This window comes from Lemur catta, chromosome 11 (assembly GCF_020740605.2).
Source record: "Lemur catta isolate mLemCat1 chromosome 11, mLemCat1.pri, whole genome shotgun sequence".
NCBI classification, from domain to species: Eukaryota; Metazoa; Chordata; class Mammalia; order Primates; family Lemuridae; genus Lemur; species Lemur catta.
The window spans coordinates 55,934,859-55,949,055 of record NC_059138.1 but is presented as its reverse complement, the minus strand read 5'-3'; the positions used below and the strand labels follow the sequence as shown (position 1 = coordinate 55,949,055).

At 39.5% G+C, this 14,197-nt stretch overlaps 1 protein-coding gene across 2 annotated transcripts in view; it reads left to right on the top strand.

The window, feature by feature from the left end:
• Positions 1-13,777, top strand: part of SLC25A13 (solute carrier family 25 member 13) — a 166,070-nt gene extending 152,293 nt beyond the window's left edge. For both annotated transcript variants that reach the window (XM_045564065.1, XM_045564064.1), the window contains exons 15-18: positions 2,794-2,932; positions 12,004-12,162; positions 12,258-12,348; positions 12,618-13,777. In XM_045564065.1, coding sequence (XP_045420021.1) covers positions 2,794-2,932; positions 12,004-12,162; positions 12,258-12,348; positions 12,618-12,804 — 576 coding nt within the window. In that variant the 3' untranslated portion in view covers positions 12,805-13,777. The remainder of the gene's footprint in view (positions 1-2,793; positions 2,933-12,003; positions 12,163-12,257; positions 12,349-12,617) is intronic.
• The last annotated feature ends 420 nt before the right edge of the window (positions 13,778-14,197 follow it).

Sequence of the window (14,197 nt, the reverse complement as noted above, 5' to 3'; positions counted from 1 at the left end):
TTTGCTCAATGTTTTATAAATTAAATCAGACAATAGCCCCTGGCCCCCTGGTTGGTTACAGCCTGAGACAGGCAACACTGAGATAGGCAGTTGTAAGGGCATGAAGCAAACTCAGAACAGTATTGAGAAAGTGTAGACAACATGGAGCCGCGTGAAATCCACTCCCTGTCTGCCTTCTAGTTGAGAGATCCTCAGTGGTAAGGGTGGTATTTGGAGTTTAAATGAATGAAGAGGTGGTATTTAAGAGGTTGATGTTCCCAGCTTAGCAATCATCAAAGAAGATGCAGAGTGATAGGTGGACCTTGATTGATCAGATGAATGGGGCATTGAATAGCTTTACCTGAGAGGCATCAGGCCGACCAGAGAGAGGAAACTGGGGAAGTGAAGTTCCTACAAAGCTTTGACAAGAGTGAGAATATTGGGCCTAATCTACAGGGCAGCCAAGACCAAAGAGGGCAGTTGTTGTTTTGAAACAACAAATAAAAAGGAAATTTAGGCAACATGGCTAGGGAATGAAGAAGATATTAGATCATATCTGGCCAGGAAACAAGAACCATACACCATAAATTTAAGGGGAAGAAAAGGCACAACTCAGAACCACTCCAGTGTGATCTCATCTGTGGAATGGTTGTTAATATTTCTGTTGACAAAAATGTTCAAATATATTTACAATACTTGCAGTGGTTATCTCTGGGTGGTGAAAATTATGAACAGTTTAAATTTTTAATACTTTTCTATACTATCATAAGCACTTAATATTTTATAATCAGGAAAAAACTTAAAAGGGAAATTATCACTGACAAAAGAAAATGAAAACACAGAATAAAGTTCAGCTGTAAGATGCAAACATTGGGAGATGTAGGTAAAGGTAAAAACTAATAGATATAGTAAGAAGCAAAATTTGAGGGGATAATTATACCAGCCTAAAATATTACTCTAAAGTGATTTGTTTAGAATGCTATGGTGATTTTTTTTTTTTTTTACTATATTGAGGGAGCCAGACATGAAGATTTAACTGATCTGCATTTGCATGGGTTATTTGGTATCTAATTTGAATATCTTCTGGACTCAAATTAGACTATCCTACATGTGGACAAATAGCTAGCAGAACTTGCAGGAAGGCTTGGAGGCAAGAAGGGAAAAGGAAGAGAAAATAGAAACCAAAAGGTGATAATGTTACCCTTACACAGTAACTGCCTGAATTATAACGTTTTAAAAAACTAGTCATAAGGAAAAGATTGGCTGCTACACATGGATATTGACATTACACTGTACTTTCCCCTTGAAAAGCTGGGGGAAGTGGAAAAACCTCTTAGAGTCCTGAGGTTTGGCTGTCTCTCTGGAACTCCAAGATGTCCTCTGAACCACGAAGGGCAGAGCCCTCAGTAAATGTGCAATCGATAGATTAACTGTCTTGGGCATCGGTTTGCACATCTGTAAAATGAGTAAGTAGCTTGGGTGTGATGGATATTGTGACTCTTAATTTCAATTAGACATTTAACAGTTTGAGGGTGGACACGATGCAGAAGTGTGGGTTGATTGTCAGTATGTGAGGTGGATCAGCCCTTTTTTGAATACCTGTACGCAGAGTGAAGAGAGGCAGAATAGCCGACACGGCAGAACTGAGATTCCCCAGGATGAAATTTAATAGGATTAAACATAAAGTCCTGCTTATGCTACTTGCGTAAGGCAACTAAATAAATTACAGTAGAACTGGGTTAATAGCAGTTCATATGAAAAAGACTAAGGGTTTTATTCCTACACTCCTAGTTTGAGTCAAGAGTGAAATGTGGGTGTCAGAAAAGCAAAGGCTGTAGTAACAGATGTGCAAGGGGTTAAGGAACTTCAACAGATTAGAGCCTCGCATCTGACAAAACTACCCAAGAGCCTGCATTACTAGACCTCAATAAATGTCACTGGGTGTGGCTAGATCTGTTGAATCTGGATGGGATTCATTATTTTCCTTTGGGAATTTTCTATGTTGAAAAGAGGTGATTTCCTTTCTGTTCAGCCTACCCAAAACACAGTGTATGTGTTGTGGTTTTCATTGTAATATTATATCATATTTTTATCCCTCGTCAATTCTCAGGGCCCCCACATGGCATTATGCTGGCACCAGAAATTACTTGGTGAAGACTTTAGGAGCTAACTGTTCTACACACAGCTGTAAAATGTGTCAGAATTATTGCAAATATTGTAAGGCTTTAGAGCAGACATTTGTCAATGTATCATAAGCCCTGGGTGGTGGGTAAGTATGTGACTAAATTTGGGGGATCTATGAACCCCCTGAAAAGATATATAATTTTTTGTGTATGTGATTTTTATTTTTTCTGGGAAAGAGTCCAAACAATACAAAATAAACAAAAAACAAAAACCCTTTTCCCTCCACGTATATAATTTGTCTACTTCCTAGCATGTAAACAAAGAGACATCTTGATTGTTGATGCCCATCTTCTGTTGCAACCAGAGAATAGATCTCCCTTGAAATGCCAGTGACTTGCCACCACAAGCAGAGTTCCAAAAATGTTTTAATAGAAATTTTAACATCAGCATAAATAATAACTCCTCCCTCTTTTCCCCACCACACAACAAAACCAGTTTTTGTTGTAAAAACAAAATTCAGATTTATAACTTGCAGAATTTGGGTTATTTTTTTCTGTTCCCCTTTCAACTTGTGAGTACAAATTTGGTCTTCTCCAGGAATATTTTGTTCTGAGGTGAGTTCCAAAGAAGCTTGATCTTCTCAATGGGGTATGTGTTTCATGTGGTTTTTCTTCCTTTGCAAATGTGCAGGGTGCCAAAGCCTGCTTTCTGCGGGACATTCCTTTCTCGGCCATCTACTTTCCGTGCTATGCTCATGTGAAGGCTTCCTTTGCGGATGAAGATGGGCACATCAGCCCGGGAAGCCTGCTCCTGGCTGGTGCTATAGCTGGTGAGTGTCCCTCATGGAATTGTGGTACTTCCCTAGCCATCCCCAACTCCTGCTGCCCCCACCCCCACCCCCACGATACTACACTGGAATTTCTGCTGATAGTTTGTAACAGGGTACATATGAGTTGGCTGGAGGTTGCTTTGACTAGCTACTGAAAGGAAAGGGAAAGAAATTAATCTTAATTCTGGCAGATTAGATTATTAGACAAGCTCAATTTCTTAACACTAGAAAAGGCTCATTAAATATATTGGTTCATTTTGTGGGATTGTTGTGTTTCAATTCAAGTCTCATATCATTTCATAGTCTCACTTCATAGCATAAGAATGATAACGGTTTAGCCAGAAGTTTTTTAAAATTTGAAAACTTGTGTCTTAATGGTATCTAAACAAAATAGTGCCTAAAACTTTCTCCAGAGCTTAAACAATAGTTATTATCATATAGATAAAAAAAAAAAAGTAGTAGAACCAGAAAAGATCTGGGCCGATTAGAAACCCCTGTTTTCCTCCCTGTGTAACGTTATTGTGGGGGAGGGGCAGTAATTAAATCCTAGATGGAATTAACTATCTCCTTTTATTCAGTGCTCCATTGAAAATATCAATAGAAAAAAAAATAGCCACAGCAGGAATCAGTTCATTCTTCGATGGTCCTCCTTACGCAGGGACTCCAAAGGCTGGAACAGTCTAGATTAGCTCTCCAGGTGGTGACCCACATTTAGTGAGTTAACAAACCCTAAGGCAGTTGCGGCCTAGGTTCGGACATTATTGATACAAGTGTTATTCTCATCAGATATGTGGCTAAAGTCTCCAGGCTATTCCCAAAGACAACATGAGAACAACTCCCAGCTTTGAGCAGTTGTTTGCTATTTTGTGCACACTCCACCCACCCTGGCAGTAGCCTTGGGAACCTCTGGAGACAGAACCTATATAGTTCCTCTTTAGCTATTACTTAATCCCTTTTCTTCAAAAGCAATGACATTGGTATAGGAGACAGGGTTTTTCTTTCCTGGCTGCTTAGGGACCTTAGTTGTATGAGTAGCATGGAGACCACTAGACCTACATCAAGAAATCATGATTTCAAGCCTAAACTATAGAATTACCAGGTTTAATTCCAACTTGGCCATTGACTCACTGTGCCCTCTGTAAGTCATTTCTCCTATGTATACATGGGAAAAATTTTTGAACCAAAAGTTTATAATTTATTTCAAATTACTTATTTGAAATAAGATAGGACTTGAGGAGGAGAACTGGGTACCACTTATTAGTGTGTGACTTTGGACAAGTTACTTAAATTCTTCTAAGCTTTGTTTTCCTCACCTGTAAATGGAGATCGTAATTGTACCTGCTACCGAGTGTGGTTATGAGGCTCAAATGAGAGCATCCATGTGAAGGACTTAGCATGGTGCCCAGCATATAGTAAATGCTCAATAAGTGTTAGCCAATATGATAATGAATCCAAAAGAATCTGTCAGTGAATCACTCCAAAAATCAGTTGTGAAATTTGAAGATAAGAGTAGAGCTCAGATCAAGGTCTAGGATGCTTTCCTAAGCCTCGTTTTCTTCATTCCACAAGAAATATTGTCTGTAACTCTTCTCTTGAAGAAAATGAGTACCCAGAAGTGATTTCATTTCTGGGTAGGAGTTTCCTAGGTAATCCATGCTACCAGAGCATAGAAATAACTAGTGAGGGTTTTTTTTTGTTGTTGTTATTTTTGTCTTTTAAGGCTTATTTTCTTTCTTTATTATCTTTTTATCATTATGAAAGTACTATTGCTCATTGTAAAATATTTGGGAAGTACTACAAAGGGTAAATAAGAAAATATTGTCCACTACTCTAAGATAATTGCTATTTAACATTTGTGCTAATATTCCCCCTTCTATGGTATTTAACAGAGTTACAATCACACTGTGTGTATGTAGTTTTCACTTAATATTGTGTCTTAAGCACTGTTAGCCATCATAGCAAAATCGGTAGTGGATGTATTGTGGGGTCAGTCTATTCAGGTTCAAATTCCAGTTTCCCCACTTAGAACTGTGTGACCTGCACAAGTTATTTAATCTCTCTCTGCCTATTTCTCCATATATATGGGGATAAGAATAGTCTTAGTCTCACAAGATTATTATAGGGATTAAGTGAATTAACAGATGATCTAGCAGCCAGGCGTGCCCTTAATCCCAGCTGAGGCGGGAGGATCAGTTGAGCCCAGTAGTTCAAAGCCAGGCTGGGCAACATAGCCAAGATCCCGTTTCTAAAAAAATGTAAAAGAGAAAAACAAAGATAGTGCCTGGCATATAATAAGTATTCAAAAATATTCAATGATAATAGTAATTTTATTATGTATCATTTAAAACTTTCTAAACATTAAATAGCTTCTAATTGCTGCATACTTATATGTCCCTCAATATTAGACACATGATTTTCAAAAAATTTTAAATAGTAGTGCTAAAAAAAATCTTTGTGCTTAAAGGCTTTTCTCCTATTTTGGATCAGTTTTTTTTTTTTTTTTAGAGAAACAGATTCTCTGAAGTGAATTTGTTGGTAAAAAAGTATGATAGTGTTTAAGGTATTGACACATTATTCTTGAAAGTTGCAAGTAGTTGACATCCCGATGCTGCTGTTATTTTAACCCTGTAGTCATCCTGTTGTCTTTCCAGATACCTTCTGTGTTAGTTATCTATTGCTGGATACCAAATTATGCCAAAACTTACCAGCTTAAATCAACAAATATTTATTATCTCACAGTTTCTATGAATCAGAGAACAGGTACGGGTTTGGAACAGCTGGTCTTACATACTTTCTCCCATGGGAAAATACAAGACACAGTGTCACATTGGTCTTAGTCCCCACAGTATGGATCAGCCACAAAGCTTGATGGCCTTGTATATTCTACAAATCTGTAAAAACTATGTAATGTAAATGGAGCTACTTTCTAAATTTAATAACAGATGTCAGAAGCCAATGGTGAATGTCATAACTACCATTCTAATTAAAGTTAGAAATAAGACAAGGATGTCTCTCTCATCTTTGTTATCCTGTCTTATTTTGGAGGTTCCAGTCAGTGTGGTAAAATAAGATGACATCAGAGGCTTAAACATTAGAAAAGAAGAAATGAAGCAGTCGTTATTTACAATGATTGTTCACCTGAAAATCTAAATTAAAATGGCTAAAAAATGTATTAGAATGAGTAAGAAAGATCAGTAATGTATTTTGTTGTAAGGCAGACAAAAAATGGTATCTAGCGATAAGCAGGTAACTGCTGTCATGGGAGGAAATAGAGCAACCAGCCGCTGGCTGCTCCAGCAGAGAGCTGAGTCCAGGGTGGAGAACGGCACGGGGAATTTTGTGTGGAACTGTGCCCAGGGCAACACCATCAAGAGTGGCAGTGAGCACAGAAGTGCACCAGACCTGTATGGGCTGTTGGGTGGAGGGCAGACCAGGCCCCCACTTTCCCTTTGTGGATACCATGAAGAGCAAAGGCATTTGCTGGGGAGAGAACACACTGGGTGCAGAGAATCCCAGGAAGTCTGTCCCAGGGCAGAAGTGATCTTTGTTGTCATCAAGAAGAAAGGAGAAAAGCTCCTTTCAAAATATAAAATTTCTTCTTTTTATATGGAGCTGCAGGCAACCACAATGAATAGTCGTTGGCCACTAATTTACTGTAAAACAGCAATATCTCATGACTTATGTACCAGATTCAAATTGATCTCTTATGTAGACTACATATATTTTTTATTGAACAGCCTTAAGATAAATAAGGTGGACCTGTGATTAAATGAATATGATCATTTGATAGTAATAGTTTTGATAGTAATTCCAGTTATTCAGTTAGTGCTAGCTCACTTTTTTCTTTGCAGAAATTTGATTAGTCTTGAAATTAGATTGTTTTAGTAATATGCAGCTTTTTACAGAAGTGGTTATTGGTATCTCAACCTAGAGAATATTGATTTTTTTTTTAGATTTATGTATCTAGTTATAAACTGGGAGTATCTTTAAATACTGGCATATCTACTCCATTATTTCACAGATTAGAGCAGAACTACAGTGTTCGAATTTATGTTCATTGGCCAAAGTGCCTCAGCTTGTCAGAGGGTGAGGACTGATGCAGAAGCCTGAAATTAAGAAACCAAATTTCAATTCCCTCGCCAGGTGCTTTTTAATTAATGAAGGACATTTCAGTACAGCTTTGGATAATATCAAAAGATCTAATACTTCTTAAATTTTATAGAGTGATCTATCATACCAGATGATTTTTATTGTCAGAGTGAAAAGATATAGGAACAAGTCAAACTGTAGTGACTGTCTTGCCTTTGAGTTAATCAGCTTAGATTAAGGTGAAATTCATATCTTTAAAAGTTGTTCAGTACACAGAAATGGAGGTGTTATATATGTGTGACTGATCATGGTGCTTTTGCGAACACATTAGAACGTATGTGTTAGGAGAGGAGTACTGTTGGCACAAATTTGTTAATTGTGTGGACATAAAGCTTAAGACAATTTAAAAGCAATAGATCCTTAAAAAGAAAAAAATATAGGAGAGATTGGATCAAGGTAATTGCCTGAACATTTTAATCAATCTCTTCTTTTCTCTCAAATACCTTAAAATGTCAGGAAATACATTTTTTAAAATGTCATATTGTCACTAGCAGATGTTAGCAACAGCCTTCAGCAGATAGGAAACATAGCCATATCGACTGTGAAATTGGACCGAAGGATGCCCTGCCACAGCCCAAAACACTGGCAGGAAAAACTTATTTTAAACCAAGAGCAGAACCTCTGGGTGAACAATAGCATGACTGAAGCGGAGGTAGAGGTTTTAGGGCAAATCATTAACAAAAGGGAGAGACCTGCATTTACTGCAGACTGGCCAGGTTTGGCTCTCTGCCTTGGTTTTCATGTGGAGCTTCAGGCGACAGTTGTCTCCAGGTTAAAAGCTTATATTCTGAAGAAAGGAACCACTGCCCTGGAGAGGGCAAGAGTAAGGAACTAAAAGAAAGCAAGGCAGGGCTTAAGGTAATTCCAGACCTATACCACAAAACAAAACAACAAAAAAACAAACTAATGGCAGCTCTTCCCAAGAGGAGTATAAAGTAAATTCTACCTGCCTCCAGAATGAAACTTTCCCCTTTTCAGCGGTTTGGAAAGTCCCTACCCTGCCAGCCTACCCTGGCCCCTTGCACCCAGTGAGCAGGTCTCACCCATGTCACAAAGAAAGACGTGTGGGTGAAACGAAACAGACCTAGAGTATGGTAGAAGCTGTCTACAGCATCTGCACGGAAGATACTAATCAGCTATCCTTTGAACTTGAGTATCAGTAGACAGCCAGAGGTCCTTGGGCGTGAAGGAGCAGCAAGGTAAGTGATCAGAAGAATTACAGAGAAAATGGGCACTTCAAGGAATAGAAGAGAACTTGTAAGAACTATAATTAGGGTCTTCAGAGAGATTTAAAAGAAATAATCACTAAGGAAGCTTTCTTGAAAACTAATAAATGGACTGCCAAACTTAAAAATCCAGAGATGGTTCTAAATGATAGAATGGATATTGCTCAAAGACCAAATTAGACATCTGGGAAATAAAGTCATAAAAACAAACTCTAGAATGTAGAGCAATAATACAGAAATGGAAAACAAGAGAAAATTTAAGATCCATGTAGGGTTAATTCAGGGGGTCTAACATCTACTTCACAGGCGTCCCCTAGGGAGCAGCAGTAAGGAAAGGAGGACAGAAAGCAGTCAGTAATGGAAGATGGGCTTTGTGTCTTCTCACCTGCAGTACTGGGTGCCTTCAAAATGCCCAAGAGATGATGCCTTGAACTGTGGTCACGTCCCCAGCACACACACCAGCACTCAGGAGGGAGGGCACAACTAAAGTTAGTTTCTCCTTTGCAAGGACTCAAATATTTCTCCTCCCAGACCTTCTCTGAAGCCAGTGAAAAGTGATTAAGAAGGAGGAAAGTGTGGGATATATGAAACAGAGCAAACAAAAGTTAAACCTGTGAGTAGGTCTCCGTTATTGCTGACTTTGGTCTCTGTATTTATGACACAGGAAGGGTTGTTGGGAGACTGGAAAAGGAAAGGGAGGACGAGAGTGACAGCGCCACGTTCCTCAGCCTGCTGGAGGGGGACGCAAAGGCTAATTGATGGTACACTGTAAACGTGTACCTGTGTAACAAATGCATGTAACAGTTAAATAAATATATTTAGGGAAGGGGGGCTCAAAAGGGAAAGAACGAGAAGCAGAGAAAACAGAAAGCAAAATACAGGCCAGCAGAAAGAAGTCTAATAGCCACAATCATGTGAACAGACTCAAAGCTCCTAGTAAAAACAGTTTGAGACGAGTTTTGAAAGAAAATCGAGTCCTCTGAAGTTTGGGAAAACAGTGACGTGGAAAAAACAGATTGAAAAATATGTCCCAGGCAAATATTAGCAAGAAGCAAGAGTAACAATATGAATGTCAGACAAACTGGAATCCGGGGTTTAAAAATAGCATTCAGAAGAACAGAAGCATGTTTTATACTTATAAAAGATAAAATTCACTGCAAAGATATTGTCATCAACCTCTATGTAGTGTCAATATAATATTATTATCTTATAAAATCTCGGCTTAAAAGTATGAAGAAGATGTGATTATTTTCTCATACCTAATGAGAAACTTTATCACATTGCTCTTAGAAGCTGACATATTAGGTAGATAATACAGACAGGGATGCAAAGGGAATTTTGAAAGTTCTTACCTGGATCCAAAATAAATAGATACTAACCTTTGTATCCAATAAACAGAAAAGCACATTCTTTATAAATGCTAATGGGATATTTATGAACATTAAATGTGACTCACACCCCAAAGCTGTATTTTGCCAGTCACAGCTTCTTTTTGTTGTAAATGATCGTTTACTCTCTAGTTGCTGAGCCCCCTTGAAGACTTTTAACTTTTTTATTGGTTGAGAAGCACCCCAGATCACTCCTGTCACAGAGGTGGTGGGTGGCCCCAGGGTCTCTACATCTGTCTTGTCACTGAAGAGTCAGGCAGGCTGCCAGTCCCCTTCCTGCTGAGGAACCTAGAAAACTCCTCCCCAGCTCCTAGTCTCCCCTGGCTCTCCTATTTTTAGGAACAGAGAATACCTAGACCACTTGATAGGCCTTGCCTTAGCCTTCTGGAAGCCAGGAGAGACCAGGCAAATCTGCCTGGAGTCCTCGCCAGCCCTGCCCCCCAAAACGACAGCTCTCTAGTGGCCAGACTCTTGCCGGTATGGGCTGCTTTCCTGGCCTTGCTCTGGAGCGGCCTGATGCAGTTCTGTGGGTTAACTTAGCGAATCCCCTGTCTGCAGAGCTATCCACAGTTCCTCCTAGGCCCTAGCAGACGTCTGTGTGGGAGAGATGGGAGCTGAGCGTGGCAGTGCTGAGAGTAGTGTTCAGGTTTCCCTGGTTCCAGCATCCCTACAACTTCAATCGGCTTTGCAGACAACATACTGAGTAGCATATATGTTTCTTTTAATTTTTTTTTATTTTCCTAATCAGTGTTTTTCATACCTATTCCCTCCACCCCCAATACTTCTCTCTTTTTTCATAACAAGGGACTGTTTGTGAAAACTGCCCTCTCTGAAGGGAACTTTTCACCCATCTTATTGCTTGCATGTCTTTCACAGTCACTCGACATGCCTGCCCACTGTTGCAGGGGAAATTTTATTGCATGTCTAAAGCAGACTGCCTTGCTAAACTCTTTCTAAACCAGGAAGTAAAACAAAATCGGTGGTGTGAACACAGTGGGTTTCTAAGCATTTTTCATGTTTCCTTCCATTATGTTGCAGGATAAATTCCTGGCTTAACGTTAAAATAATTCCTCCAAACTAATAGGAAATTCAGTATGACTTATCCAGTGAAGCATTGGATATAAAGTGAGGGTTTTTTGCATGCAAAACTGTGATGCATTTTTAAAAACTCTTACTTAAGATTAATGTTTGGAAAAGGAAAAGATACTGCTTTAGTAATATAAAGGCAAGCATGTAGCGTTCAGATTTACTAAGATACACACACACACACACACACACACACACACACACAGAGTAACTTTAAAGCTGTCTGTTAGAAGGATGAGATGTAGTTGTGAGCCAGACCATGTTGGTTTGGACAGAAATTCTTACAGAATTATTAAGCCTTAAAAAAAGCAAAGGAGATTTATGCATCTGCATTTGACCAATTTGGTTTGGAATAGGTTCATAATGGAAAAGTAATAAAACCATAAGAGACAGTGTCTTCTGAATACAGTCTCGCCTTTAAAAAATCTAAACATGGGCTGCCCCATTTTGGATAAAATGACTGTAGAAAAATTTCCCATTGGTAATTTTGGGAGAGTTTTTTGTTGTTGTTGTTCCTTTTTCATTGATTATCAGCCAGTATAAATTTTAAGCTTTCTGTCAAATATTTTTCTGGAGATGTCAGTCTTAGGAAAAAGGAATGCTGAAGTGTTATCGGTGTGCGTCTCCCTCTCCCCCTGTCACCCCTCTTCCCCAACTCCCTCCTCTCCGTGGTGTTTTTTTAGCTATCGGTAAAGTCTTTTTCTGGTGTAACTGGAGAGGTGAGGGTCTGGGGGAGGGGGTGGTTGAATACGCGAGAGAAGGCAGTGGCACCTCCTGTGACTGCCGCAGCTGCAGAAAACCATGGAGAGGAAACACCTAACAAGCTTCACCTCTGAAAAATCGGACCTAATAACTTTGCAAGTTTTTGATTTCAACAGGAAAGCAAAATAAAAATAATAATAATAACTTTCTCCCACTTGAAGTAATATTATTGATAAATAATTCCTTAAAACTATTGAAGTATGATTTTAAGACTAGAAACGTAACACACGAAGCCGGGTGGTTTGGGAGAAGGGAAGCGAGAGTCGGGAGGGGAGGTGTGTAGGCACTGCCATCCCTGCAGACAGGACAGTCACAGTTGTGCTTCCCAGAGGACAGCGAAATCGGCTTTTTGTCACATCGGATTCTTAACTTTCTCCCCACGGCCAGCAGTTCAGAGCACAGTTATTTTTATATAGTGAGAAGGTGAGCATGCTGCGAGGGTGTTGTGTCCTTCCTGCAGGTATGCCTGCAGCATCTTTAGTGACCCCTGCTGATGTTATCAAGACGAGATTACAGGTGGCTGCCCGGGCTGGCCAGACCACTTACAGCGGAGTGATAGACTGCTTCAGAAAGATCCTCCGGGAAGAAGGCCCAAAAGCTCTCTGGAAAGGAGCTGGAGGTATGGAACTAATTTGTTCTTAACTAACCTTTTGGTATCAGGTAAATTTTTTAAAAATCTAATTATATCTGTTATTTCCCCATTTTTTTTTAAAGCTCGTGTATTTCGATCCTCGCCCCAGTTCGGTGTAACTTTGTTGACTTACGAATTGCTACAGCGGTGGTTCTACATTGATTTTGGAGGAGTGTAAGTGTCACACTAAATCTGCTTCTAATGCTGTGTTGTCCCTGAGAAAGGTACATCAGTCTCTAGTCCCTGCGAGGAAGCAGAAAAGATTTGGAAAATGTTGAAATCATGTTAGCAAGGTCATTTCAAAGGGGAGCATACAACTGACTAGAATGCAGCAACTCCTTTAGGTCGCCTATTTTGGTAGTTTTTGAATGTTATTTTTACGAAGTTTAACAAAACAATAAAGCAAAAAACTCAGATTCTTACTCTATTTTCTCTTCTTTTAGAAAACCTGTGGGAGCTGAGCCAGTTCCTAAATCCAGGATCAACCTGCCTGCCCCGAATCCCGATCACGTTGGGGGATACAAACTTGCAGTTGCCACATTTGCAGGGATTGAAAACAAATTCGGACTTTACCTACCTCTCTTCAAGCCATCAGCATCTACCTCAAGAGTCATCAGTGAGGGCCCGTAGGAGGCCCAGCCCCGGCGATGGCCGTGCATTTGTTGGCACCTCAGCAAAACACGCCCGTCTCGGAGGGAAGCAGGGCTTCATGCCTTTCACGTCCATCTCTTGTTTAAATTCAAGTCGAAGCTTTTTATAACATGAAATCATTCATTTTCCATGTGTTTTCTTAACCAGATCATTGTGAAATTATTCATAATTATTCTCTGGGCCTCTGCCCAGAAACCTTTGTTTGTATCTGACAATTTTTGGGATTTGGTCAACACTAACATGATTTGAGGAAGGAGCACGTTGGAATAGAAATTAAGACTCCCTTCCTTGAGTAGGGTTATAGTCCCAAAGAGGCTACTAAAAGGCAATCATGGTGCTCAGAGCAAAGTGTTTCATGTGTGTTTAAACTGGTATGAAACTGGGTGCATATTTATATAAATAAAAAACACTGGAAGAAATGAAAAAAATACATATCAGAAATAGCCAGCCTGGCTTCATATTTTAAGCTTGCACAAATTCTGTCTCTGGATTATATTATGAAGCTTTTATGTGAAACATGTTTTTTTGTAATGAAAACCACATTGGAGGTGTTTAGTAATCATATTCTGTTACTGGTACTAGAACTACTAGTAAAAAGTCTTTGCACTTTAGGAAAGTGCGTTTGGCTTTTTATTGTATAGACAGAGAAACTGAAATGTAGCCCCTCTCCTAGAAATACTAGTTTTGGATAACCACTCATGTAATGCACATGTACTGATTACTGCCTATTTCAATAAACAATATAGAAAATGCATGCACCCTGTTGCTGCTACCTGCCCTAATCTTGCCACCCTCTATAATTGGCACCCATTTGCTTTTAAAATCCACTTGATCTTGAATCATGTAAGACAAATATATTCTAATATAAGTTTTTATTTAATTTGTGGTGCCTTGCAGAACGGTCAGAGGCTCATGTGTTTGTGAAGGTGGAAATAAACTATTTTTAAAGCTATTGAATTGTTTGCTCTTGTGCATTTCATGTGGTAACTAATAATTGTCATTATTGGGCCGGGCGCGGTGGCTCACGCCTGTAATCCTAGCACTCTGGCAGGCCGAGGCGGGAGGATTGCTCGAGGTCAGGAGTTCGAGACCAGCCTGAGCAAGAGCAAGACCCCATCTCTACTAAAAATAGAAAGAAATGATCTGGACAGCTAAAAAAATATATATAGAAAAAAATTAGCTAGGCATGGTGGCACATGCCTGTAGTCCCAGCTACTCGGGAGGCTGAGGCAGGAGGATCGCTTAAGCCCAGGAGTTTAAGGTTGCTGTGAGCTAGGCAGGCGCCACGGCACTCTAGCCCGAACAACAGAGCGAGACTCTGTCTCAAAAAAAAAAAAAAAAAAAATTGTCATTATTGGACTATATGTAGTGT